This window comes from Neophocaena asiaeorientalis, unplaced genomic scaffold (genome assembly GCF_003031525.2).
Source record: "Neophocaena asiaeorientalis asiaeorientalis breed wild unplaced genomic scaffold, Neophocaena_asiaeorientalis_V1.1 scaffold965, whole genome shotgun sequence".
In the NCBI taxonomy this organism is placed as follows: domain Eukaryota; kingdom Metazoa; phylum Chordata; class Mammalia; order Artiodactyla; family Phocoenidae; genus Neophocaena; species Neophocaena asiaeorientalis.
In genome coordinates, this window is record NW_020172079.1 from 272,017 (window position 1) to 295,498 (window position 23,482).

At 51.1% G+C, this 23,482-nt stretch overlaps 1 protein-coding gene across 1 annotated transcript in view; it reads right to left on the reverse strand.

The window, feature by feature from the left end:
* GNAO1 (G protein subunit alpha o1) overlaps positions 1–23,482 on the reverse strand; it is a 152,817-nt gene that overhangs the window by 51,828 nt on the left and 77,507 nt on the right. The window contains 1 exon segment of the mRNA XM_024751432.1: positions 17,321–17,462. Within this exon segment, the coding sequence (XP_024607200.1) occupies positions 17,321–17,462 (142 nt within the window).

Consider the following 23,482-nt stretch of genomic DNA (forward strand, 5'->3'; position numbering starts at 1 on the left):
GAGCAGAGTTTAGCTGAGCACCCTTTCCCTCTGGGTCAGGCACTGTGCTAGGTGCTCAGCACTGATTCCAGTTGGAGTCAGATAGGCCCTGCCCCTTCCCCTTACGGTCTAGCAGGGGTACAGACATTGAGGGAATATTCATACACACGTACAGTTACAAACATGACAAGGTCCTGAAGTAAGCTCCCAGGGATCTGAGAGTGTCAGGACAAAAGGCCCAGCCTGGGCTGGGGGGGCAGGAGAGGCTTCACAGAGGAGGTGACAATAGAGCCCAGTTCTGTGGGGGAACAGGGGTGGAGAATGCCTCCTTGCAGAGGCCGTGGCTCACACAAAAGCCCTGAATCAGAAGCAGACGCTGTGGCAGGAGCAGAGACCCGTGGCAGGCAGGGCTCTACCTGAGGGCCGAGGTTGCTGCTGAGGGCTTCTAAGCAGGGGGTTAGACGGTCAATTATAAGAGCTCACGTGGGTTGCTGTGGGCAGCAGACAAGGGGGCGGGGGCAGGAGAGGCAACCGTTGCAACTGCCTGGGGCTTACCCACTCAGGAGCAGCAGTTCCCACTGCTCGGCACTCCAGATGCCCTGACGCTGCTGTGGGATGCTGGCCCACATGCTCTGGGCTTAGGGCACGGGTCAGTCAATGAAAATGTGGGCACGACATTTGTGATGATGCCCAAAGGCATCCCTGGCCTCATGCCCCTCCCCGAACCTGCTCCGTCTGCTCTGCCATCTCATTCTCGTCAAGTAAACGGCTCCTGAAATCCACCTTCCCCTGCCCTGCCACCCAGGCAGCCTTCCAGAGTGATCAGAGGGAAGCTGACAGCTTCACATGGCCATTCATGTTCATCTCCCCCTGCAGCCCTGCGACACGGTTACCCTTGACACAGATGTAGTGACGGTAACACCTGACAGTGTTTTTCTACCTTAGTGTCTTTACCCCTGTGGCTTGGCGGCCTGCATGTGCCAGTCCACATGGTGCCCATATCTACAGCCCCAGGCTCCAACCCCAAGCTGCGTGCCCTGGGTGCCCATGGGGGGCTGTGTCCCCTGCTGACAACAGTCTGCTGGCCACCTTACACCAACTCCCTCCCTGAGAGAAGTCGGTCTTTAACTTGCGCTTTGAAACATGGAGGATTCTTTCTCTTTTGGATTCAAGGGAAGAGCCTTGTGCTTGGCAATCACCCGAGCTTAGCATTTAAGTTTTGCCAGGAGAATTTATAGAACTTTTTAGAAGTTACAGAACTGAGATGGGGGGTGGGGTGGAGGGGAGATCTAGAGGCTAGCTGGTTCTTCTGTAGGACCCTGTAGGACAAGGGACTTGTCTGAGGTCACAGAGTAAGCTGAGGCAGGGCCTGGAACCCAGCTTTTCTGTGAAGGATCAGTGTTCTTCTGTTGTGAGCTGAGGCCTGGCACGCCTCCAGTTCAAGATGGACGCTCATCTAACGAAGACCCCAGCCCCTCCCTGCTGAGTTCCTGGGGGGCCCAGGCACACTGGGCTCCTGCCCCTCCAGGTGCCAGAGTCACAATGAGGGAAGACTGGTTCCCACGCTGGCTGTTCTCCCCATCTGGCCGGGTGGCTGGTAAGAGAAGGGCTGGGGGGGCTGTATTTTCCCACCTCCCCAAGTTCTCCCAGGAGGAAACAGCCTCCTCGCAGAGGCTAGACCTGATTCTCCTGTTCCTGCCCAGCTTTGAAATGTCTAGGACTTGGAGCCCAAGGATGTGCTCGGGGCTTGCTTCCTGGCACGCTCCAGATGGTGACACCTGGAGCAGTCTTTCCACTCACTCACCCCTGTGGCTGCCAAGCCCCCAGCAGCCGGCCAAGGGGTCCGAATCAGCCTCTCCAGAGCAGACGAGGCCTTTATTGGCCTCATCTGCCAGCAGGCTAGCGATCCTGGCCTGGCCTCAGAGTCGAGGTACCTGGTTTCCTGGTACTCATCTACCCGGCACACAGCTCAGGGCCTGGTCCCAGGCTGTGGCTCCCAGTGATTTTCCAGGCCGGAAAGCCAAGGTAGAGGTCATGGGCCAGCACCCTCATTAGACTGGTTAAAAGTCTGGAGTCAGACTGCCTAGGTTTGCACCCAGTCCCAGTGGTGTGACCTTGGGCTTATTACTTCCTCTCTCTCTCTCTCTGAACTTCGGTTTTGTCATCGTAGTATGAGGGCAATAATGGAGTCTATGTATGCAGAGTGCAAGTCAGGGTGAAAGTCTCAGAGGGATAACCCAGAATCCCCTCTAACTCATGTGTGGCAAAAAATAAAAAAAGAGGTCACTGACCCAATCTTTGTACTTTACCCTTAGTCCCAGGCTGATCCCCCCACCTGTAAAAGCAAGAGAAGCAGAAGGCAGTGGCCCTGCCCTCCGAATGCTCGGGGAGACCAGATGCTTAGGGGGGGCATGGGACAGGGACTCTGGAGCAGGGAAGGCACACCTCCAACGGTTACTGGAATGTGGGAGTGTGATTCTTGCCTCCTGCAGGGCCAGGGAGAGAGGAAGCCAAGGGGAAAAAATCCTCCATTTTTTTCTCCAATCCACAGAGACCTGGTTCTCGTGCCAGCTCTGCTGGGCCTGTGGCATGATCCTGTGCAAGCCTCTCCTTGCCCTGTGCCTCAGCATCCCCTTCTGTAAAAGGAAGGACCTGGACGAGAGTGGCAGGTCCCAGATAACGGTTATACAACTTAATAGCATTACTCCAAAAAAAAAAAAAGTTTGGGAAACTCTGGATGAGACACACATCAACAATCTTCCTTTCTGTAGGGCTCTGAGTGCCTTGGATACAGTAATGCACACTGTGGTTCCCCAAGAGGAGATATAGCCCGTGTCCCCAGACGTACTCAACAAGAAAAGAGAGTGTTGCTCCATCACGTCGAGGGACTAATGTCTGAGGAATCCTGGCCTAGAAGAGTGTCAACGATTCCTCTGGCACAAAATTGTACGTTCACAGCAAAGGGCTCGCTAAGAAAGCTGTGATTAAACTCCAATAAGGCTGCTGTAGACTGCAAGGGATGTGGACGCACAAAGAAGGGAAGCATTGTTGGAAGAGGAGGGGGCAGGGCCTGGGCCTCCAGGGACGAGGACAGCACTGGGCAAGGTGGGACTCTCATCCTGCAGGGAGGCTTGCCCCTGAGTGGCTGGTGGGAGAGGGTCTGAGATTCTGATGCCCTGGGCCAGGGGAGACCCACTGGGCCTTGGATAAGAAGTAAATCTGGGGCTTCCCTGGTGGCGCAGTGGTTGAGAGTCCGCCTGCCGATGCAGGGGACGCGGGTTCGTAACTGACATGACGCAACAAGTTCCAGGGAGGGGACTGCAACTCTCCTGCCCACCACGCAGTCTCTGTGGAGCACTGCTGGTCAGGGGTTCTTCCCCCAACTTAGACATCCCCAGTCCAGGCCATGAGCATCTATTACTTGACCTGACACTCAAGGCCTTCTATAAGCCAATCCCCTTCCCTTTCTCCCGTGCTGCTGGCTAGAAGGGGTAGCAAGGGCAGCATCTTGGGCCTGGAACGGAAGCAGAGACCCAGAGTGTGACAGAGCAACAGGACAGAAGGGCCTGACTGGTGTCACATCTGGGTTGCTCAGGCAGGAGAGAAATGCATATCTATCTTATTGATGCCACTGTTATTTAGGGGGTCTTTGTTACAGCAGGGAAGCCTGCATCCTGACTGATATACACTGGTATTATTTCCATTTTACAGAGGAGGAAACCGAGGTTCAGGGTACTTAAGGAACCTGCCTGAGGTCACAAAGCTAAAAAAGGAGGATCCAGTTTTGATCTTGTCAGACCTTTGGCCTGACTCCTGAACATGTGCTCTTTGCCCCACCACACACAGAGCTTCACTTCAAGGATGTGCACTGTGGTTTCATATAGGAAGATACAAGAGGCTGAGACCTTATCATCATGCTCCTTGCTGCAGAGGGAAACTCTTGGACGTGGTCCCGGGGAGGGTGGTATCCTGGAATCGAGGTACTGCACCACTCAGGTGCAGAACTGCAGACCCTGAGAACAGCGGTGGAGCCCCCAGACCAGCCCAGGCCCCCAGCAGGCAACCTGGCCTGCAAAAGCTCAGCACGCAGAGCCGCCCTGGGCCGGGAGAGCTGCCTTCCTCTCCTTGGCCAGTTGTCATCAGGGGAACCAGCTGGTCGTGGCACCAGGCAGGGAGGTACAGCAGGAAGGAGAAAGGAAGGAAGACAGAGGGCTGGGCAAGAAGGGGGAGGGTGCCCACAGAGCTGGAAAAGCGGGACCTAATTTGGCAGTGAGCTATTTCAGGACTGTGCCCCGGGGACCTCAGACAAGAAATACTGGTGGAGGGGAGTCTGGTTGTGCAAATGCTCCTAATCCACGGCTTCTCTAGGGCAGTCAACTGCTCCTGGGCTCACTTGGGAGAGAGGAAGGAGAGAAGCCGACTGTCAGCACTTGTGCTGGGCGATGCGAGCTTGCTGTCTGAGCCATAAGGGTCTGTCTGTGCACATCAGAGCTAGGAACACGTTCATACTGTGTCTGGAGGAGCACGCTGCCGTGCAAGGAGTCCCCATCTGTGGCGTTTGTTGTTGTAAGTATAGAATCATCCCTATTTTACAGATGAGGAGACAGAGGCCAGGGGTGGGGGTTGAGGGAGAAGAGGTCAGAATATCCAGAAGGGGCTGAGGTCAGGGGCTGGAGGGGAGGTCGGGGAGGCTGGAGGAGGTTCCCACTGAGGACTCCCAGAGCAGGGAGGCCAGGGCTGCTATGGTACTGAGGGCCTGGGGTACCCTGTCTGTCGGTTGAGTTGGTGGTGGGGGGGGACCTCTGTGGGCCCACCCGCAGGACTCTGCAGGGTTTGGCAGGCCCTGTGCAGGCAGTATACCCAGAGGAGCTCGTAGTCCCGTGGGGGATGTGGCGGCTGCACCAGGTTCCATGTCAGGTGGGCAGTGGGCAGGCCCAGAAAGAGGCCCGCCCCCTCGCGGGGCAGACTACCTCTCCACCCCACTGGGGCCTGCAGTAGCCTCTCAGCTCTTCTCTGGCCGCCCATCTATCCATTCACCACAGGGCAACCATAGCAAGCCTCTCAGAGGCTAGCCGTGTCTTGGCCTTGCTTAAAACTTTCGGTGCCTTCCTGCTGAGCCAGGAACAAAGCCAAAATTCCTTTCATGGCCTGGAAGCTCTCCTCACCTGGCTGGCCCCTGCCTCCCTCTTCAGCCTCATCTCTTCCCACTCTCCCCACTTGACCTTTCAGCTCCGGTCACACTGGCCTTCCTTCAGACCCTGATTCCCCACCTCAGAGCCTTTGCACGTGCTCTTGCACAGGCTGTTCCACGCACCTTCTCTCCCGCTGCCGCCGGCCCCACCATGCCAGCTCCTTCCTGCTCTCCGTCAGACACCTCGTCAGCAGCAGAGCCCAGGCCAGGCCTGCTCTTGGGATGCTCACAGCTCTCTGGAGTTACTGAGCGGCACCCATCTTCCCCGACACTGAGCTCTGTGAAGGCGGCATTGCTGCTCGTCTCTGCTCACCCCTGTGCGCCCAGGGCCTGGCACACCGCTACTGCACAGAAGGCCACTACACGTTTCTCAAATGAACGAGTGAGTTAACAAATGAAAGAAAGAGAGATGCTGTAGGTGCCCAGGAGAGGGAAAAGACACTTCCAGCCGCAGGGACTGGGGAGGGCTTTACGGCGGGAATGACATTCACAGAGCCAGGGACAGCCTTAACACAAAGGAACAAAGTAGCTGCCATTTAAGGAACACTTGCTCTGTGCCAGGCACCCCGCTGACACTGGGACATATGGTCGCCCTTCCTACTCATGAAGAAACCATCTCAAGTGTTTCCGGGGGACTGTCACCCAGCACTATCTGCCTCTCTCCTTTTCTCTGGGATCCTGCTTTTGCTCTCCTTAGCTCTACTTCTTTTGGTCTCTGTCTCAGGCCTTGCCAGACCCCGGTTCAGGAGTAGCCTTCCTCACCTCCACTCCAGCAAAGCCAGGAAGAGGGACAGAGGCCGGGACACACACCCTGCTTCCCAGCTTGGAACCAGAACTGATAGGGAATTTTGGGGAGGGGCTGAAGCCACCTCTTTGACTTGTGGTAGTTCAGAGGCCTTGGCACTAGCTCTTCACCCTGGTTTGAAACAACTGTCACAGCCAGGCTTCTAGTCCTGGCACTCTCTCCACCAGACAGGCAGTGAAGTGTGGGTGAGAGGAAGATGCAAGCAAGAGCTGTTTACTGAGCACTTACTAGGTGCCAGGCCCCATGCTTAGCCCTCAACACACATTAATTCTTCAACCATTAACAACCCTGTGAGTAGGTCGTATTATTATCATCTTCAGTTTTCAGATGAGGAATCTGAGGTTGAGTGAACCAAATGACCACCCTGAAGTCCAGTGCTGGTGACAGGCAGGGTGAGGATTCGAGGTTGTGTCTCCGACTCCAAAGCCTGGCTCTAACCCCTGTTGAGCTGCCTCTCTTGGGCACAGCCCTTTGCAGCTGCACTTGCCCAGCTCTAAAATGAAGTCTTGACTGGCACATGGCTAAGGTCCCTGCTGGCTCAGATGGACTGGCAAAGACCCAAGTCTTCCCAGGAGGCATCCCCAAACATGGGCCCGTATCCCCCGCCTGGCTTCATCTCCAATTCTGCCATCACCCCTGCCACAGCCCCAGTGGAAAGGTGAGATGGGAAAGGGGAGGGGTGGGCTGGGGGCTGTGTGTCCACGCGCCCTACACCTGGGATCCTGGGGGAGAGGCCACCATGGGAACAGCAGCTCTAGCTCCAGCCAAACTGGGTTATCTCATAATCCTGCTGTGCTAGCTTGAGCCTGGCTGGCCATCCGCTGATACAATATGAATCAGGCACAGTTGGCAGCACTGAACTCAAGAAGAGATTGAGGATGGCCATGGTGGCCTCCCCAGCATTTACTTCTTTTGCTTCCATTTCCTTTTTCATGAGCTGATTTTACCTGCCACCAACCATTTTCTTGTCTCCGGTGCCCCTCGGGACAACATTCTAGCTTCTGAGCCTATGTGGGTGCTGTAGACTAAACGTCTGTGTCCTCTCAAACTTCATATGTAGAAACTTAATCCCCAACATCATGATATTGGGATGGGGATTAGGGGATTAGTGCCTTTATAAGAGACTCCAGAGATCAACCCCGTTCCTTCCGTCGTGAGAGGACACAGTGAGAAGACAGCTGTCCATGAACCAGGAAGTGGCCCTCACCAGACATCTAATCTGCTGGCACCTTGGTCTTGGACTTCCCAGCATTCAGAACTGTGAGAAATAAGTTTCTGTTGTTTAAGCCACTCAGTCTATGGTATTTCTGTTATATCGGCCAGAAAAGACTAAGACAGTGGGAAAACAAAGGCAAAAACTGGAGAAGAAACGAGGACCCATCTCTGCTCCAGCCTGGAGGAGCACTCATCCACCAGAGTACCTCCCCCATTCCTGGCCGCTGGACTGGACTTCCCATTGACTCAGTACATCTGCTTTCACGTTCTTACTAATTCCTATGACAGTCCACAGGCAGGGTGGCAGGTGGTGACTGGTGCTGTCCCCCAGCCCCTTGTCTCTTGCCTCTGTGTCCTACTAGAGTGGCCAAAAAACCCACAGTTTTGCTTTCCTCGGATCCCTTGCTGCTAGGCCGATGTGGAGTAAGAAGTCAGGCTGCCCTGCTTCTTCCTCCTGCCTCTGGAGTCCTTGTGAGAGGGTGTCACTTGCCATCCTGGAGCCATGAGCGCCCAGAGAGCCACCGAGGTGCTGACCCAGGCCCTGATGCTGCACAGCTGCAGAGCAGCCCCGGGCTGCCGACCCTCAGGAGTCCCTGTCCAGGAAACCGTGGCCCTCCCTACCGTCAAGGACACTGCTGGTTGTGTGGATTTTACGTGCAGCCCAATATATCCTAACTTGCACAGGGAGACTCAGAGGAGCTTTGTGACTTGCCCAAGTGAAAGTGCTTACCATTTAAAGCTAAGGCTGTGACTACCCCAAACCCAACACAGGGAATACCTCCATAATCCTTCCGTGACTGTAATGGCAACCCACACCCTGCTTCTCGAGGAACAAGGCCAGGGAGCGTGTCCATGCTTGGCCTGGTGCCTGTGGATCAAAGGCCTCAAGGCAGGAAGGAACGTCGGCTTTTCTCCTAGGTGAACTGTTTTTCTGACAATTTAGTCCCAAAGGTAACTTCTTCAGAATGTCCTGGGGAAGCATACTAGGCCCAGTCTCCTCCTGGAATGTCCTTCATCTTTGGGCCTGGACCACAACCCCTGAAGTCCACGGAGAGGACCTTGAGGCCCAGTGTGACCCTCCATCAACAAGGAAACACCCTCGTGCGTTCTCAACACTTGACTTACTAAGGCAGGGAATGGCTCAGCATTTTATCAAGATTCAGAAAAATGGTTTTCTATTTAGCCCTCAGTAAACTCCAAAACTCAGTGGAGGAGAACGCTCCATCTTCCCCTCATCAGCACCTCTTCATTAAATGCCAATCATGCAAGAAGTCCAAGCCTGCTGCGGCTTTCCGGATTCTCTAGGGTGGGCAGTTGACAGCAGGATGGAACCCAAGCAAAGGCAGGGCCCCTCCTATGAGCGCTCAGACCCCGGCACTCACCTTTACTCAGCTCAGGCTGCCCTCAGCCAGGGGGGCCTGCTTCCCTCCTACCACTGTTCATCTGTAAGGCCTAATCAACCTTTGAAAACTAGAGTCGTTGTCACTCTGCTTCAAGGCACATGATGCTAATAACCGCTAAGCTTTCCTGAGTACCTACTGCGTGCCGGGCCCTGCTCTAAGAGCTTCTACCTATTAGTCCTTTAATCCTCAAGACAACCCAGTGAGATATGTCATTATCACTGCACTTTCACCAGAGTAAAAAACACTACCTACTGAAGCATCTGCCCTCCCTGGCTGCGCCCTGGGGGCAGGAACTGGGTCTTGCCCACCACTGCAGGAACACCAACGTGGACGAATGGACGGGTGAACGCTCAGGTGGACAAGACCGTCCTGGCCCTCCAGACTCACTGTCTAGCTGCAGAGGGGAGGCATCCTGAGGCAGAGGGCCGGGGAGAGCTGGGGCTGGAGCTCCAAAATGACAAGCGTTCAGAGGAGGGGGCAACCATTTGCAGCTGAGGAAACCCAAGAATACTCTAAGGAGGAGGGGAACTGGAGGGACATCTCAAAACCCTGAAATTTTAATCCCTCCTCTTCCTTTCCCACCTGGAAACCTGCTGTTCCTTTGAGTTGGTTCTTCCTTTTGGAGTAAGGCCAGGAAGAGCCACTTGTGCCGCCAACCTGGGCCAAGGTACTAGCAGCCAGGTCTGGAACTCCTTATGGCAGGGCTTAAAATAAAGACGCCTGCCCCAAACCCAGAGCCTGGGGCCTGATCCAGCCCAGAGCCTGGGGCCTGATCCAGGCAGCAAGCCGACCTGGCTGCACTGAGCCCTGCAGAGCTGGGGAGGCCTTGGAAATCAAAGGATGGGATCCCTCATCTTTTCATTTTTGCATGTAAACCCACCTCCCTGTGCACTGTCTGCCAGGGATGTGACTGCTTACAAAGTATCTGCGGGATGAGTGACTAACCAACCAAATGAAAGAAAACAAGGCCCCAAGTTGGCTGAGTGATTTGGGGCAGACTGCTGAGATGGAAAGAGAAGTGAACAGTGATTCAGAAAACCTGAAGTTCTAGTCCTGGGCCTGCCAGGTCATCCTTTGTGTAAGTCTCTTTCCTGTTGGGCCCAGGTGGGGCCTATTTTTTGCCACCATCTGCAAAATGGAGCAGCAGACTTAGATGGCCTTGAATGGAGGAGTTTCAAACTCTATTAACCTGGGCAGGCAGGGGATCAGAGCCAGGCCAGGCCTGGTCCGATACAGCTGAGGAGCGGTGCGGTACCTAGCGTGCGGCAGTGTACATGCTGCTGCCCAGAGGAAGCCTCTTCTTGGCCTCAGGTTTGGGCCTTCATCTGTCACCTCCCCAGCCCCCATCAGATCTGACAACCACCACTGAGGACCGCTGCGGTTTCTCCAGACTCCAGGAACTCAGGCAGACACAGACCAGAGAGCATCCTTGCTTTTGTCTGTTTCAGAATTCGTGTAAACCACAGGGTGAACGGCACTGCACCGTGGAGATGGCACCACCATATTCCCAATTAAAAAGAAGTTAGGGGCTTCCCTGGTGGCGCAGTGGTTGAGAGTCCGCCTGCCGATTCAGGGGACACGGGTTTGTGCCCCGGTCCGGGAGGATCCCACATGCCGCGGGGTGGCTAGGCCCGGGAGCCATGGCCGCTGAGCCTGCGCGTCCGGAGCCTGTGCTCCACAACGGGAGAGGCCACAACAGTGAGAGGCCCACGTACCGCAAAAAAAAAAAAAAAAAAAAAAAAAAAAATGAAGAAGTTAGTGTTCAGCGCTCCACTGTGTGACTTAAATGTCAAGATTTCTTTTACCAGAGGAGATCCAATGACATTCTGGAATCTAAGTATGAAATTTGATTCTGCCTCCCCAAATAGTGCCATTATCTCTAAGGAGGGGGTGTTCTAATGAAGCCTCTTGGTGGAACATTAGAGGCTGGGCAGCAATTCCAGAAACAGCACTGATCTTTAGTCCCGCTTGGGTCACTGACCCTGGGCCGCCCAGTAAGTGCTGTACGTGTCAGGCACTGTCCTAAGCGCTTCACAGGCATTACCTCATTTAATCTTACAACAGATGAAAGGGGACAGTATTAGAATTATGCCTGTTTTACATAGAGAAACACTGAGGGTTAAGGAAGTTAAATAATTTACGCAGGGCCAAACTCTTCCAAAATATAGCAGGGGGAGGAATACTCCCAAACTCATTCTACGAGGCCACCATCACCTTGATACCAAAACCAGACAAGGATGTCACAAAGAAAGAAAACTACAGGCCAATATCACTGATGAACATAGATGCAAAAATCCTCAACAAAATACTAGCAAACAGAATCCAACAGCACATTAAAAGGATCATACAGCATGATGAAGTGGGGTGTATCCTAGGAATATAAGGATTCTTCAATATGCGCAAATCAATCAACGTGATACACCATATTAACAAATTGAAGGAGAAAAACCATATGATCATCTCAATAGATGCAGAGAAAGCTTTCGACAAAATTCAACACCCATTTATGATAAAAGCCCAGCTGGGATTTGATTGAATGCAGTATCCAATACTTCTTGTGTCAGGCATTGTACTAGATGGATAAGATCTATATTCTGTCCTCAGAGAGTTTATAATTTAATGGGAGAAATAGGCATATGCACAAACGACGAAAAAAACGAAAATGAGAGTATTTTCAACTGAATAAAGCCTTATACAAGTTCAAAGCATTATCTCTTCGCTATTGTCCCATTATAATGTACTTTACATATGCGAGTATACATGTATATGCACATAAATGTTACGTATATTTTTATATACACATGGGTGTGATAAAATTTATAACACGGGATTGTTCACAGACTTTCCCCATCTCCCACGGTGGTCCAAGTGAACCTCCTAAACCTGTAATTGTCCAGTCTCCCCCAGACTTCCTTCCAGTGTCTGAGTTTAGGTCAGTTCTGCCTCACACGTTTCTCTGCCTTTGTGATGCAGATGCAGGCCCTGGGCTGAGGACGGAGGAAGGGGGAGGGAGAGGGACTCCACTCAGAAAGTTAAGAGAATTTACATGATAATGAACTGGGGGTGAGTAGGGAGGGAAGGAAGGAGGGAGACGGAGATGGAGAGAGAGACAGGGAGAAGAAGAAAGAGAGAAACTGAGGAACAGTTGGAGAAAGGGAAAGAGGGAGAGGAGGAGAGGGAACCCCGTCTAGGCATAGAGCAGGAGAGGGAGGAAGAAAGCAGGAGGAAAAAAGGCGGAATAGCAAGAAGGAGAAAGAGGACAGGAGCGGAAAAGCCTGGCAGGCTGGCGGTAGAGAGATGGTCTCTTGGGGAACTTAGAGAGAAAGCAGCTAAAGAGAGTGGGGCTGGGACAGACATGAGGAAGACAGAAAACGACTTGTGAGAAAAGCAGTGGATGTTGCCCTTTGAGTCTCTTTTCATATTTCTGGAGAAACTCAGAAGAAAGAATGGGATTCTGAAGATTTGTTTTGCCTGGTTGTACTGTGCCTATTTAAATGGGACTCGGCTCTGGACCCGAGCCATATGAATTATAGCTTCCTTGGGGTTACAAATCTGTATTATATACATATATATTTTGTGCTGAATGTCCCTGGGTAAGTCACTTTGCCTCTCTGTGCCTCATTTTTTTTTTCACTTGTAAAATGGGGATAACAATAGCACCCACTGCACAGGTAGCTGTTAGGATTAAAATTTTTAATTAATATAAATAGTTTAATGCAAGCCCTAGAACATAAAAATTGAAAGCAACTATTATCATCATCTTCAATTCTTGGAGCTGCAGTTCTGAGTCCATCTACTACTTGCTGATTCCACCTGGAGCCCATGAGGTTGAGACCATATTTGGCCCAGCCTGTCTCCTGACTTTCTGCCAGAGGTGTCACCTTGCTTCCAGTCATCCAGGCCAGTAACACTAGAGTCCCAGTTTCCTGATCCTTACACTTTTTTTTTTTTTTTTTGGCGGTACGCGGGCCTCTCACTGTTGTGGCCTCTCCCGTTGCAGAGCACAGGCTCCGGACGCGCAGGCTCAGCGGCCATGGCTCACTTGGCCATGGCCATGGCCTAGCCACCCCGCGGCATGTGGGATCCCCCCCGACTGGGGCACAAACCCGCGTCCCCTGCATTGGCAGCAGGACTCTCAACCACTGCGCCACCAGGCAAGCCCCTGATCCTTACACTTTTGCCCCAGTAGCCAAGTAACTACTTGGCTCCCTTTCTTTCATCACCACACATCACTTTGCTGCCCTTCCTTTCCAACTCCCATCGAGACCCTTACTGTAGCTCCCAACCTGCCTCCTGACCTTCAGTCTCTCCTACCACTAGCCCACCATGCACATACCATCATGATAATCTCCTAAAACTCGCTTTCATCCCATCCTTCCCCAGCTCAAACTTTATCAATGGCTGCCTACTGCCAACAGGATAAAACCCAAACCCTTTGGCATACTTTCCAAGGCCTACCCAATCTGGACCTAACTGTATCTTCTAACTTTCCCACACCTTCCCATATCCTAATCCTCTGTCCTGGCCACTGGCCTCCTCCGTCAGTCAAATCTCCTCTGGTCACCACCAACGCATGGCCTTTATTCATGCTCTTCTCTGCTTCAAGTCCCTTTCCTCACCTACATCTGTGCCTGTGAAGCCATACCTCTGCTTCAAGGACAGTTCCAGCCTCACTTCCTCTAAGAAGCTTTCCCTGACCACTTCACGGAATGAGCCTATGAGCCCTGTCCTCCCAAGAAGATGATCAGCCCCTTCAAGGCCCCATCCCACATTCCTCTCTTTCTCCAGAGCTTAGCACAAACTAAACATATAATAGGTACTCAGTCAACATCTGTTCAGTAGTGATAACATTACAGGTTCTTTTCCTTTTTTCTCTGAGTACCGAGAAAGTTAGAAATGTCTTTCTACTCAAGAGAGTTTTTTGGGTGGGTCTACTATGTGCTGAGCACTGTGCTGGTTGTTGGGGTGGGGAGGTGACCCAAAGATGAATGACACAGGCCTCGAGCAGAAAGACCTTAGACATAATGAAGTTCTTATTCTAGGCTCCACTGGTGGGCTTTATGAGTTTCAGAGCCCCCTGAAATGGTATGAAAAATTTCCTGGACATGTGAGTGAGTGCACGGTTCTGGAGAGAAGGCTCATGGCTTTCATTAGTTGCTCAAATGGGTTTTGATCACCCTAAAGCGCAAGGGTCACTGCTCTAAGGAAAGAGCGGACACACTGCATGAGATACATGCTCAAAAGAGAAAGCGCTGAGCTGAGCTGAGCTGAGCTGAGCTGAGCTGGGCTGGGCTGTCAGGGGAAGGAGAGGAAGCCTTCATGCAAAGACGGGAGCTCAGCTGGTCCTTGCTGAGCAGGAAGAGCTCCAGGGGGAAGAGAGGGGAGAAGGCACAAGAGGCAGAAGGTGTGGTCTGAGCCGAGGCCTGGAGGTGTGGGAGTGTGTGGTATCTCTGGGGAGCAGTCTGTGGTCTGCGGGTGCTGGGGCGTGGGGTGTATAAGGAGATCCCTGCCGTTTGCCCAACAAAGAGGATCTTTCAGGCTTGGGCTCATGCACTGTCATATGGTCTCAGGTGAGTCCACACCCCAGAGAGGCTGCAGGAGAAACCAGTCAGTCCTCCCTCCACTGGGGGGCCAGGGCAGGGGGGCAAGCCAGCTGCCAGGAGAAGTCAAGGACGTTGGTCTAATGAGGTATGGCAAGGAAGCTTCTAGATGCTTCTCTGTATGGAGAGTATAAAGCTGGTTGGCCCAAGCAGGTGCTGGGTGTGGGGCTGTTTTCCTCCAGATATGCCATCATGGGTGGGGGGACGATGGCGGACGTGCGGAAGCCAAGAGAGAGAAGGAGGTCTTTTCTTTACACACCAAAACACTAATCTGGGTCGGCTCTGCATGGGACGGTTCTCCCAACATCCAAACAGCAGATCCCCCAGGTGGGCAGCCCCTGAGAACCCGAGAGAGTAAAGAGTTTGGAGACCCAGCCTTGGGGTCAGGGCATCTGGCCACCAACAACTGGCCAGCTGCAGGCAGACCTGACTGGAGGGCGTCCAACACCCCAGGGCCCACCTCTGCCCCCGGATGCAGTTCAGGCTGAACAGAGCTTCTCGTTCCCAACTTGCCAGGCTCACTTCTCACTCAGGGCCCTGGTAGCGTCTGCTTAGAACCTCTGTCCCTCCTCCTCCTCCTCCCACGGCTGGCTCCTCCTTAGAGTCGAGTTTCATCACAAATATCCCTTCCAGGTTCAGGGGAACCTTCCCTGGCCACCCAGTCTGAAGTGGCTGCCCTCTTCCACCTCAAGCCCCTGACAACTAATATGCAGGCAGGCGGGGGATCCTTGCACCCCGCTGCCCAAACAGCAAATCCAGAGCAGCCCACTCCCAGGAAACACCTTCTCCAGCTGCCTGGCTCACTTTAGCCTAAGATGAAATAACACAGGAGGAGGTGCCCCAGGGCCTGGAGGCCTTTGCCAGCCAGAAGGACTGTGCCTGACAAGCCTGTGCTGCCCCGCAGGCCAGTCAGGCGTTTGCCATGGTGCCACCTGCCGGAAGAGGACTGGGCTCCAGCTCCTCTCTGTGTCCAGTGGGCTCTCCAGGGAGTCCCCACTCTGCTCTTGGTCTCCCTTCCCAGAGGATCCTTTCCTGGTCTCCTACTTGAGGGTTGTCTCGACCAGGAATCCCACAGAAGAGGAACAGCCACAGAAGCCAAGGGGTCCCACAGTATAGTCCTTAATATATCATCTTCCTAGCAATTCCCAAGCAATCATCTCTCTCTTCAGGATAATAAAATGGGGGGAAAAAAATCCCCCCAGGAACAACAAACGTTTTCCAAAACTGAAGGAGAAAAGCATTCTGAAGACACACTGACTGTCTGGATTATAATCCGGGCAGGAGGTTTTGGGGAAAGAAGACTGGTTGGGAGGTGGGCGTGGCGGTGAACACACATACTCTTGGAAGATCTCGCAGGCTGTGGTTGTGTATGCCTGCGTGCATGTGTGTTTGTGTGGGTGTTTGTGTAAGGTGTGAGCTGTGGACACGTGAGCTTTTGCACTGGGCCTGTGGTCTGGTTAACTGAGATTCAGGCTCCATGCTCTCTCTTTGGCCAAAAGGCAGACAGAAAGACCAAAGGCCTGTGGCCTGTCCCATGTCTGAAGATCATACCAGGCATTTCCTGCTCTGGGCTTTAATGCCCGAGTTGAGTAAAGTGAGTTAATACTTGTAAGATGCTTAGCACAGTGCCTGGCAGCTAGTAGGTGTTCAATACAAGAGAACTATTTGTATAAGCACTGTGGCCATTATCATTAAAAATGAATGAAGCCCTGTAACTTGTCTGGCTACTTGTAACCTGTCTTGGCTACTTCTGATGATCTGAGCTGCTCTTTGCTGACTGGTTTCTCCAGTTCCACTCTTACTGTGCTCGTTCCTGTACCCCCAGCAAGGCCTGGTACACTGTACTCTCAGGGAATACTTAGTGGAAACAAGACTGAAGAACTCAGTGCCCCTGGTTCCGCGGGCCCTGGCTCTACGACCAAATCCAAAGCTAGTCCCTGGGGAGAAGTACTTCCTCTGTAGAACCAGCTTCCAGACTCAGCCTTGCAGAGGGGCAGCGCCCGGCATCCCGACCCCAGGCTGGTCTTGGACACACTCTCAGTCACCCAGTTCCCATCTTCCGGGAGGAGGCAATGCCTGAGCTGGGATGACTCTGTCGCATGGAATCAGGATTTTGTGCATAAAATATTGAATTTTACATTTAAAGCTATCTGTCGCAGATGATTTATCAGACCCAGAGACGGTGAACATAGTTTTCCTCTGTAAGGGAGGTGATTTTTTAGCCAAGACAGGATATATACGCTATGTATAACCAAACCACGCAGTAATCGGAGATTAATGCTCTCCGTCCAGAGCCTCCAAGGAGGGGCCCAGGCGCTTGGAGGCCTCCATCTGCTCCCCTCCTCACACTCCAGGTCACAGGAGGGGGATCGCTGGGATTCAGGGTCCCACCAGGAGATGAAGAGTCACTTTTAGATAGACTTATCTGAGGCTGTTTTCCCTCCCTCCCTGCCACCTTTTATTTGGCTTTGCCAGTATAGCTGTGTAAGGTTCAGTCTTACAGTTAATGCAAATGTTTGCAAAAAAGAGGCTTTTACAACTTATTCCATTCACCACTTATCAGATGCCTGGAAACTCAACTGAAAAACTGTCCCTGTTCTATGATGTCGACCTCCTACAGGAAGGAGAGCCTCTTCGGTCCTCAGACTCACCTCGAAGGGGCAGAAAACACAACCCATGGGGCAAAGGAGGGAAGAGACTGAATTCAAATGACTGCCCCACCCCCAACAAGGTAAGGAAAGCTCTCCTAAGGAGGGAAGACGGTGGCTAGGTGGGGCTTGTTTTGTCTAAGAAATATTTTTTCTGTTCAGGTTAATTGCCCAAGGGCATGTACTTGGACAATGTTGTGAGAGTCCCTGTTTAGGGCAGTCACCAACCCTTTCTCATCTGCAAAATAAACCCTGGAATTCTGTGGCTGTTGTCTCCTTCCTTGGCGATTGTGCTGTGGCGGGTCTGCTTGTCACCAGAGCCCCTGTTTAACTGTATTGGCCAGGTCGACTGGTACACTGGCGGGTGACACAGCACAGTCTCGTCCTGTCCCTGCACGGCAGCCTGGCCTTATAAAGAGGACGCAGCGGGTACCAGAGACGGCCCTCTCCTCCCCGTGTGCATGGGTGCAGCAGCCTACCTTTCTCTCCTTGTCACCGTATTCGATGCCCAAAGTGTCCATGGCCCGGACGATGGCTGCCAGGGACTGGATGGTGTTGCTGTAGACAACGGGCTTGTACTGTTTCACGTCTTCTCCAGAGAAGCCATCTTCGTGGATGATCCTAGAGCAAAACCACACACAGCATGCCTGATGAGTGTGCTGTCCACATCTGGCACCAAGCGTGCCGGGCATGTGAAGCCCCACCCCAGCCAACCTCTCGGCTGAGGGCCGGGCCCAGCTCGGATGCTGAATTACTGAGCTGCTGTGATAAAACCACAAAATCTGAAGGAAAAATTGACCTAAATTACTGAAAATTAATCTGAAAAACAGAACAGTGGAAAAAAGAAATGCAGTCTTTTTACATTCCCTGTGTACAGTGAAAGAAAGATCAGTCAAGGGGCTGACAATACTTGAAAGCACTTAGAACACACACTAAGCACTTGATAAATGTTCACCATTAGTATTTTTAAGCAAAGCTCAGGGTTTTAACTTAAATATCCACTTAGGAGTGTACTGCTGAAGACCCCTGCGAGAAGCCTGCACACGAAGAATACATTTTTTCTTTCACAGAAAACTTACACTGCTTTTAATGAAGGGAAGAGCACTCACTTAAAACCTTCCTCTTTGACAAGAGAAAAGCCAACAGAAGGAGTTGCCTACTCCCCCATCCTCAGCTGGGATGTGACCACTGTGTCACCCTTATTCTGATGGCTCTGAACATGACATGGAGGACACGAAGGCGACACTGCAGTTCTCAGAGGCCATGCGACACTCCCTGCCCTCCTGTTCTCAGGTTCCTCTGGGGTCAGGGCTGAGGCTGGACATGCCCTGAGGTCCCTGTTCCCTGCAGATGGCGGCCGCTCAGTGAATGCCCACTGCCGACAAGGGTCTGGGGAGGAGAGAGAACTAGAGAGGGGGTAAAGCCAAGACTTTGCAAGAATCCTCTCATGGTTGAGGTAATTAAGAAAGGACAAATGGATTTCAAGACTAACATCCAACATTAGTCATGTTCCGTGCAAACTCTCCTGTGGTCATGTTTTTCAGTCCAAGACTCAATGCTACCTGTAACATGTACATCCACCTGTATAGTAGCTCAGACCTCCATTTCCACCTTCACAGCCCCTCTCCAGCCCTTCACATCCTTCAGTACAGCAGAAAACTGCTAACAAGTTTTCTTTCTTTGTATAAACAGTTTTACTGAGATATAGTTCACAGACCATACAATCCACCCATGGAAATCGTGTGATTCAGTACTTCTTAGTATATTCACAAGGTTGGGCAATGGTCACCACAGGCTAATTTTAGACCATTTCTGTCCTCTCCAAAAGAAATCCTGTACCCATTAGCAGTCCCTCCCCATCCCCTACCCCAGCAGTAAGCAACCACTCATCTGATCTGCCTTCTGTTTTTATAAATTTGCCTATTCTGGACATTTCACATAAAGGCAATCACACGAGGTGTCGTCTTTTGTGACTAGTTTCTTTCACTTGGCATGTTCATCCATGTTGTAGCATGCATCAGTACTCCCTTTCTTTTCATTGCCAAACTAGATTCCATGTACAGATATACCACGTTTTACTTACCCATTCGTCAGCTGATGGACACTAATGATTCCTGTTATAAAATGTGACTTGGTGCTGGGTTGTGAGTCTTTATCCTGAGTTTCTCTAAGAAGCAGATCAAAATGACCCTATTGCCTTTCCACTGACTTTTATTAGCCCTAATTCCGTTTTTGTACAAGTTTCTTGAGTGTACACCCAGTCTGAGGCATTGGTGCACAACCCCAGGGGGATCTCAAAGGGAATTGTTAGTTTCCACTGTAAACAGCCAGAAAACTGGACAAAATACATTAAACAAGTGGTTTCAGACACTGGAGAACAGGCAGCACAGGACCATGATCTGGAACAGAAAGGAAGCAAAGCCTGGTGAGTCCTATGATTGCATTGGCTTTCTGCCTGGAGGCGTCTACCAGATCTCAGTGCAGGGAGGGAGGACCCAAGCAGAGCACAGGGGTCTTACTGAGCTGATGGGATAAAGATAAAAGTTCAGGAAAGCTGTGGGGACTGGGAATTGAAGGGCAGAGTACCAGAGAGAAAAGTGCAGAGAGAGGAAAATCTCCAGATATCTGAACAGGGGTCTCCTTGAGTCTTTGGCTGAATAGAGTGAGACTCTACGAGCTCAAGAAACAAGTGTCAGGGAGCTTATAAGGTGGACACCTCCCAGAGCTGGCCCAAGGCTGGGAGATGCTCAAGTTCTGACTAACCAGAGTGGAGAGCTGACACCTAGGGCATTTGGCAGAAACCCCAGAAGGCTCATGCCATGGTAGTAGGGCTAAACTAGCCCTAGAGTAAAGGCTACATTAGACCTGCCCTGACAAAACTGAAAAATGGGCCTCAAAAAACCAAACTGACCCACAAGTAACTTAACTGCATGACAGAATAAAATCTAACACTCTTTAAATGAGGACAACAAAACCCAGACACTTAATAATATCCAGCATCCAATAAAAAAATTCTGGATATGCAAAGGAGGAGGAAAGTGTGACCCATAACCAGGAGAAAAATCAGTCAACAGAAGCAGACCCAGAAGTGACAGAGATGATGGGATTAACAAATAAGACCTCAAAAACACCTATTTAAAATATTTTCAAGAAATAAAGGAAAACGTGAGTATAATGAGTAAAGAAACGGAAGATAAAAAAGAACAAAACGAAGTATCTAAAGATAAAAATACAATATCCGAGATAAAAAATTCACTGTAGGGGATTAACAGCAGATTTAGACACACAGAAGATTAGTGAACTTGAATACACCAATATAGAAACCATCCAAACTGAGGCAAAGAGAGGAAAGAGGCTGAAAATTTATTACACAGAAGTAAAATTTATATAATAGCACAAAGGATGGGAGGGGTAAAATGGAAAAATACTGTTGAAAAATTCTTGTATTATACATGAAGTAGCATAATATTACTTTAAAGTAAAGCATAAATTAAGATACATATTGTAAACTCTAGAACCATCACTAAAAAAGTCTCCGAGACCAGACTCCCCTCAGAGGGTGACCTCTGGGTGACCTAAGAGGTGCAGTCTGGATTTACTGGTCCCCATGACACACTCTCCCAAGAAGCCAGTGCAATGAGTTTCTCATGCTTCGTTCTGGACCAGCAGGCCTTGCCACTCTCCTAGGAATACTCTCTAGACCCTCAGCTGCCTACAGGATTTCCTTCCACTAGGGGATGGGACTGTCATTTTTCACACCTGTTAGTATTAATTCTTTACACCACTTAACAAGGTAGGGAGGGTAGGATTTTATTATACCCATCTCTAGAAAAGGAGACTGAGTGAGATTGAGTAACTGGCCTAATGGCTGTCAGCTGGCAGGGTGAGAGCCACAGGCAGGAGCAGAACCCGGGTCTCTGGGTACACAGTCCTTTCTGCCACCCCTCAAGCCTCAGACTGGACTAGGCAGAATACTGCCTGGAAGGTCTCACTGGTGCCTGGGGTGGCCCGAGATAGAGAAGCTTCATTCGGGGTTTACAAAAATGAAGCAGTTTGGCCAAAAATTGCTCAAATCATGATTATTGGTTGCAAAACTTGTTCATACTGGCTTATATTAGCTTAAAATCGGGCTTCCTGCTTCAGGGTAGAATTTTACACCTTCCCTTCCCTCTGACTACAAAGTAGTAAGTACTCAAACATAGAAAAGTTGCACCATACAGAACAACACCAAAAATAAATAAATGTTCATAATTCTACCATTCAGAGAAAAAGGCTGGATTTTTTTAGTGTTAAGTCCTTCAGTATTTCTTTCATGCCCCATTCTTCCCTGCTCCCTACCCCTTCGCCCCAGCATTGACTTCAGTCATATATCCTTAAAAGTATCACTTAAGGCCCCTTTATTTTCTATTTCCCATCTCATTCCGGAGAGTGGTCAGAGCTTAGGAGTCAGAAAGACAGGGTCGCCAGCTCCATCACTGATGAGCTATGCGTTCCTGGCAAAGGATTTAACCCCTCGGGCCTTGGTTCCTTCAGCTGCAAGGAACTGCTGTGAGGAATAAATGTAAAGTGCCTATTGTATAGTAAGTATATAATATATAGTAGCTGTTAGTGATAATATCTTCATTCTAAAGTCAAAATCCCCCAAATAGAATTTCCTTCACTGGTGGTACAAAAGAAGCAGAATCATAACAGCCGCTAATGTTTGAGGGTTAAGTCTTTGTGTTAAGTGCTTTACATGCACTACCTCGTCTAATCTTCAAAACAAACCTAGGAGATAATTTTATCTTCTCTTGACAGAGGAAACTGAGGCTCAAAGAGGTTAACCCAGTTACGCGAGGTCACGCAGCTGGTAAGTGTGACAATGGCATTCGAGGCTGTGCTTGTGCCCACCAGGTGGATGCTGACAGGCAGGACTGCTGCTTCTTTTGGGATCCCTATATCTAAGTCCCCAGAGAACCCAGAGATTTCCCATACAAAGTGAGCATCAAAACATCTCCTATAATATCAGCCCAAGGAGTATGGGGCAAGGAAAGGAGGTGTTTGGTTAGGGGTTGGAGAGGCAGCCCAGGGGAGTCTGGTTTCTGGTTTCTTGTGACAGCCCAGGTTTGAGCCCTGGAGGAGACCAGGCCAGGATTTGGAAAGCAGGAGTGAGGCTGCATGTGGCACCTCTGACATCTCACACTGCAGCAGCCCCAGACAAACCAAACTTCATCTACATAGTTGAGTGATAGAGTGCAGAATCAAGTCCCAGAGACATCCTTTGAGCCACTGGATCCAGCTATTCCTGAACCTAACCCTATCCCTACACTTCTGAGTGATATCCCTCTTATTTCTGCATAAGTTAATCTGATTTGGGTTTCTGTCACTTACAACCAATACAGTCATGACTAAAACATGTTTCGTACCTTGGGAGACCATTTCCTAGTGCACTTGTTTATTAACTTTCTGTCTTTACCACCAGCCTGTCAGTCCCTGGAGGTCAGGTACCACATCTCATCCATCTCAGTTCCTCCTCTCCATAACTGGCACAGGGCTAGGCTCTGAATAGTACTCAGGGGAAGTGGGACATAACTACATGAACCAGGACTACATTGATGCACAAGACCCACCCCTCTCCACGGAGCTCACTAAAGGAGGCAGACGTGTGTGTGTGTGTGTGTGTGTGTGTGTGTGTGTGTGTGTGTGTGTGTGTGTTGGGGTGGGAACTCACCAGATTTCCTATGTCTTCAGAGCCAGGGTAGCAAAGGAGGGTCAAGCTAGATGCTGTGTTGGTGACCACTCCAAACTCAGGGACTCTGAGGGGTGTGGGGGTTTCCAAGCTACCAAACCAGAAGAAACCTGGGGAGCAAGCAAGGGCTGATTCTGCAGCCTTGTGTTTGATTTTGGACAGGAGCCACCAGCTGGACTCTGGAAACCTGGCAACACAATTGAGGGAGAAGATCCCAAGTGGAAATGGGGAGAGAGAGGGAGGGTAGCAGCTGAGCCGGCTGGAGCAGGTCTGAGCTTTCCGGGAAGAGGCGATCAAGGAGGAACCCCACTCCCCGCCCCGCCACCACCACCTCCCCTATCCCAGCTCCTCTCTCTGCTGCCTTGGAGACCGTGCAGGGGGCCTGGGCTGGGGCTCCCTTTGCTCTCTGCTTCCCCCTCTCAGTGCAGGAGTGCACTTTGCTGCAGTGAGACTCCCCAGGCACAGTGGCCTTATATGGTCACAGAACCACAGGCTTAGGAGCTGGAAGGGACCCTGAAGGATCATCCGGCCCAGCAGCCATTCTCCCTCTCTGAATCACAGATGCTTCTGACACTGTGACAAACGCACCAACACACACACAGTTTTACCCCCTATTTCTGGAGGTTCACAAACGCACAGACTCTAAGCTGCTGGAACACATGATTTTTCACTCCATCTCCATGGTGGATTAAATGCCCCTCCTCTGCTTCCTTTTATCAGCACCCTTTCCCCGGCACCAGGACCATCTCTCCATCCTCCACAATAATCCCTTTAAGAGTTCAGATTAAGGGGGTGCTTTTGGAGCCAGACTTGAGACCTGTGACTGGGCAATTTCCTTAACTGCTTGATGCTTCAGTTTCCTCAACTTTCCATGGAGATGGGCCTAGTAATTAACAGTGGCTACCCTCACTGG